Source organism: Camellia sinensis, chromosome 1, assembly GCF_055761805.1.
Source record: "Camellia sinensis isolate YWXY chromosome 1, ASM5576180v1, whole genome shotgun sequence".
Taxonomy (NCBI): Eukaryota; Viridiplantae; Streptophyta; class Magnoliopsida; order Ericales; family Theaceae; genus Camellia; species Camellia sinensis.
The window spans coordinates 26,063,378-26,067,140 of record NC_138961.1 but is presented as its reverse complement, the minus strand read 5'-3'; the positions used below and the strand labels follow the sequence as shown (position 1 = coordinate 26,067,140).

The following is a 3,763-nucleotide window of genomic DNA, read 5'->3' as shown; positions in this document are numbered from 1 at the left end:
ACTCTGTATGTTTCTATATTTGCTTCCGTAGTCCCCAATTATAAGTTATTCTATTCAGAGGCCTTTGGTAATCCAAGGATTACTGGCCGATTACAACACTAAATCTATAGGGGCGGGTTTAGATCGTGACAGAGTGGTATCAGAGCACATGTTATACCGCACACACGAGTCCATATGAGCTATAGAGTGTCCTAGTAAGCATTAAGGGCATCTCATCTGCATGTGTGAGTGTGTATACTAATTTCTATAAATGTGGAAACTGGATCTGACCATGAATACTTGAAATAGAATGAACTATGATTGAATGATCTAAACATTGTGAAACGAACTATTTGCCTATGTTCGTAAGTGCTCTGTTTGCCTATAGCAATGGAAAATACAAGAAGTGACAGTACAGCTGAATCGTTAGAGGCTTGCAGCTCTAATTGAAGCAATGACACAGCAATAGAGGCAATAACCTTTACCTCCTCCGCCTCCCCCGGTCCAAGTTGAACCGAATAACAATGACTTAATCAACCTCACTCAGAAATTCATAAAGATGAAACCACCAACCTTCTTTGGTGGTATTGAACCCGTAAAGGCAGAAACATGGCTATTGGAAATAGAGAAATTATTTAAGGTGTTTCCTTGTTTTGAGATTCAGAAAGTCTTTTTGGCCACCCACACTTTAAAAGATGAAGCCCGAAAATGGTGGTTGTTTGTCCGCAATGGCAATGGGAACATGACATGGACTCAATTCAATGAAATCTTCTACAACAAGTACTTTCCCCAATGCTTCAGAGATCGGAAAGTGTCAGAATTTCAAGAACTCAAGCAAGGCAAGATGTATGTAACCGAGTATGAGGCTAAATTCACCGAGTTGGCCAGATTTGCTCCTTATATGGTTGACACATATTACAAAAAGGCTCAGAAATTTGAAGAGGGATTGGATCTGGATATGTTTGATCGAGTAGGCGTCCTAAAGTTGCCTACATATGTGGAAGTACTTGATAGAGCATTGATGGCAGAGGCCATTTTGGCAGCAAAGAAATAAGCTCCAACTCCAACAATTGAATAGAAAGGTAAAAGATTTGGATTTAATTTCAAGAGGAGTCGGTCATTGCCAAAAAGGTAGAATACAGGATCCGTCAGTAGCTCTAGTTAGAATAGTGGCCCTATTTCAAACTGCCCCGATTGCGGAAAGAAGCATAAAAGTGCATGTTACTGTACATCAGGTGAGTGTTTTCTGTGTGGCAAGACTGGCCACATGGTTAGGGATTGTCCGTTGAGATCCGATGATGTTAACCATCCTGTGACAAGTTCAGCTGGATCAGCTTCTGTAGCAAGGTCAAATGCAAGAACTAATGTTAGGGGTAACACTGGAAATGAAACGCTAAGACAAGGGAGAGTATTTGCACTGGTACCTAGGGATGTACAGAATACTGAGTCAGTGGTGTCGAGTATAATCTCTATCTGTGTTCAGAATGCCTATGTGCTGATTGATTTTGGTTCTACGCATTCATTTGTATTGCATGCTTTTTCTCGAAAATTAACTAGATCCTTAGAATCCATAAATTATTTATTGTCTATATCTACTCCATCTGGGGATTCTATGGTATGTGCGTATGTATATCCGGCATGTGATATTGTGATTGGTGATGTGACGTTGTGTGTTGATTTATTACCTTTAGGAATTGATCATTTTGACTGCAAATTGGGTATGGACTGGTTAATGAAGTACTGTGCAACTATTGACTGTGTGAATAAGTCTGTTGTAGTTTGTCCACCTGGGTTACCTGAGTTTGTGTTTACTGAGAATGGGGTGGTCCCTCCCTCATACTTGATTTCTGCCATAAAAGCTGTTAAGTTGCTTAAGAAGGGATGTAGAGGGTATATGTGTTGTGTTTTGACTGTGACTTCTGGTAATTCCACTATAGAGAACATCCCTGTAGTAAATGAATTTCCTAATGTATTTCTAACTGAATTTTTTGGAGATTTAATTGATGGGGAAATTGAGTTTACTAGTCATGTTGTACCCGAAACACAACCGATTTCCAAAACCCCATATAGAATGTCAACTTCTGAACTGAAAGAGTTGAAAGTTCAACTCCAAGAACTATTAGACAAGAAATTCATTCGTCTGAGCACCTCACCTTGGGGAGCTCCAGTGTTGTTTGTCAAAAAGAAAGACAGGTCTTTAAGGCTGTGTATTGATTACCGTGAGTTGAACAAGGTAACCATAAAGAGCAATTATCAATTGCCCCGAATAGCTGATCTATTTGACCAACTTCAGGGAGCACAAGCGTTCTCCATGATAGATCTTAGATTCAGTTATCACCAGTTAAAATTCAAGGCAGAAGATGTAGAGAAAGCTGCATTCAGAACTAGATACGGACACTATGAATTTTTGGTAATGCCATTCGGAGTAACTAATACACCTGCGACATTCATGGACTTAACAAATAGAGTGTTCAAACAGTTCATTGATGAGTTTATTATTGTGTTCATCGATGATATATTGGTTTATTCGAAATGCAGGAAGGACATGAAAATTATCGAAGAATTGCTTTATAGACCTTAAGGGAGAAGAAGTTGTATGCAAAGTTTTCCAAATGTGAATTTTGGCTTGAAAGTGTGGCATTTTTGGGGCATGTAATCGACAAGAATGGTATCTCTGTTGACCCACAAAAAATTAAAGCTATTATAAACTGGCCTAGACCAACAAATGTGTTAGAAGTGAGGAGTTTTCTGGAACTTGCTAGCTACTACAGAAGATTTGCGAAAAATTTCTCGAAACTTGCTATGCCATTAACACAATTGACACAAAAAAATATACCATTTGACTGGAACGATCAATGGGAGTCAGCCTTCCAAGAAGTGAAAACGAGATTGGTAATTGCACCAATTCTGACCTTGCCTAACCGAACTAATGGGTTTCCAATTTACAGTGATGCCTCCTATAAAGGTTTGGGTTGTGTATTGATGCAAAATGGGAAGGTAATTGCTTATGCTTCTCGACAACTCCGTCCTCATGAAAAGAACTATTCGACCCATGACCTTAAACTCGTAGCTGTAGTCTTTGCTTTGAAAATTTGGGGTCATTATCTGTATAGAGTAACTTGTGAAGTGTATACTGATCATAAAAGTTTGAAATATTTCTTCACCCAAAAAGAACTGAATATGAGACAGAGAAGATGGATGGCATTGATCAAGGACTATGATTTGTAAATTCTGTATCATCCAGGAAAGGCAAATACCGTTGCAGATACATTGAGTAAAAAATCCATTGGGAATCTATCATGTTTGCTCACTGGTCAGAGAGAATTGTTGTGTGAATTAGAACGAAATGAAATTGAAGTGGTTTTGCGTGAACATGGTGGAATTCTAGTCGTTATTTCTGCCCAACCTGCAGTTATTGAAGAGATAAGAGACAAGCAACTGCAAGTTACATTTCTGAAAAAGATTGTGGATGAAATTGACTCAAAATTGAAGCCGGGATTCGTGATTGAAAATGAAGTGCTGAAATTTCATAATAGACTTTGTGTACCAAATTGTTGTGATTTAAGAAAACGTGTTATGACCGTAGCCCATAATTTCAAATTTGCTACGCATCCGAGGAACACAAAGATGTATCATGATTTGAGACATGACTTTTGGTGGTCTGGAATGAAGAAAAGCATTGCTGACTTTGTGGCTAGATGTTTACAGTGCCAGTAAGTGAAAGCCGAACATCAATAACTCGCTGGACGGCTTCAGCCATTTCCCATATCGAAATGGAAATGAG

At 38.8% G+C, this 3,763-nt stretch overlaps 1 protein-coding gene across 1 annotated transcript; it reads left to right on the top strand.

The window, feature by feature from the left end:
- The first annotated feature begins 538 nt into the window (after positions 1-538).
- LOC145823825 (uncharacterized) lies at positions 539-1,033 on the top strand. Its single transcript, XM_082923364.1, has one exon. It carries the CDS (start codon positions 539-541, stop codon positions 1,031-1,033), a length of 495 nt encoding a protein of 164 aa, XP_082779490.1.
- Positions 1,034-3,763: the final 2,730 nt, after the last annotated feature.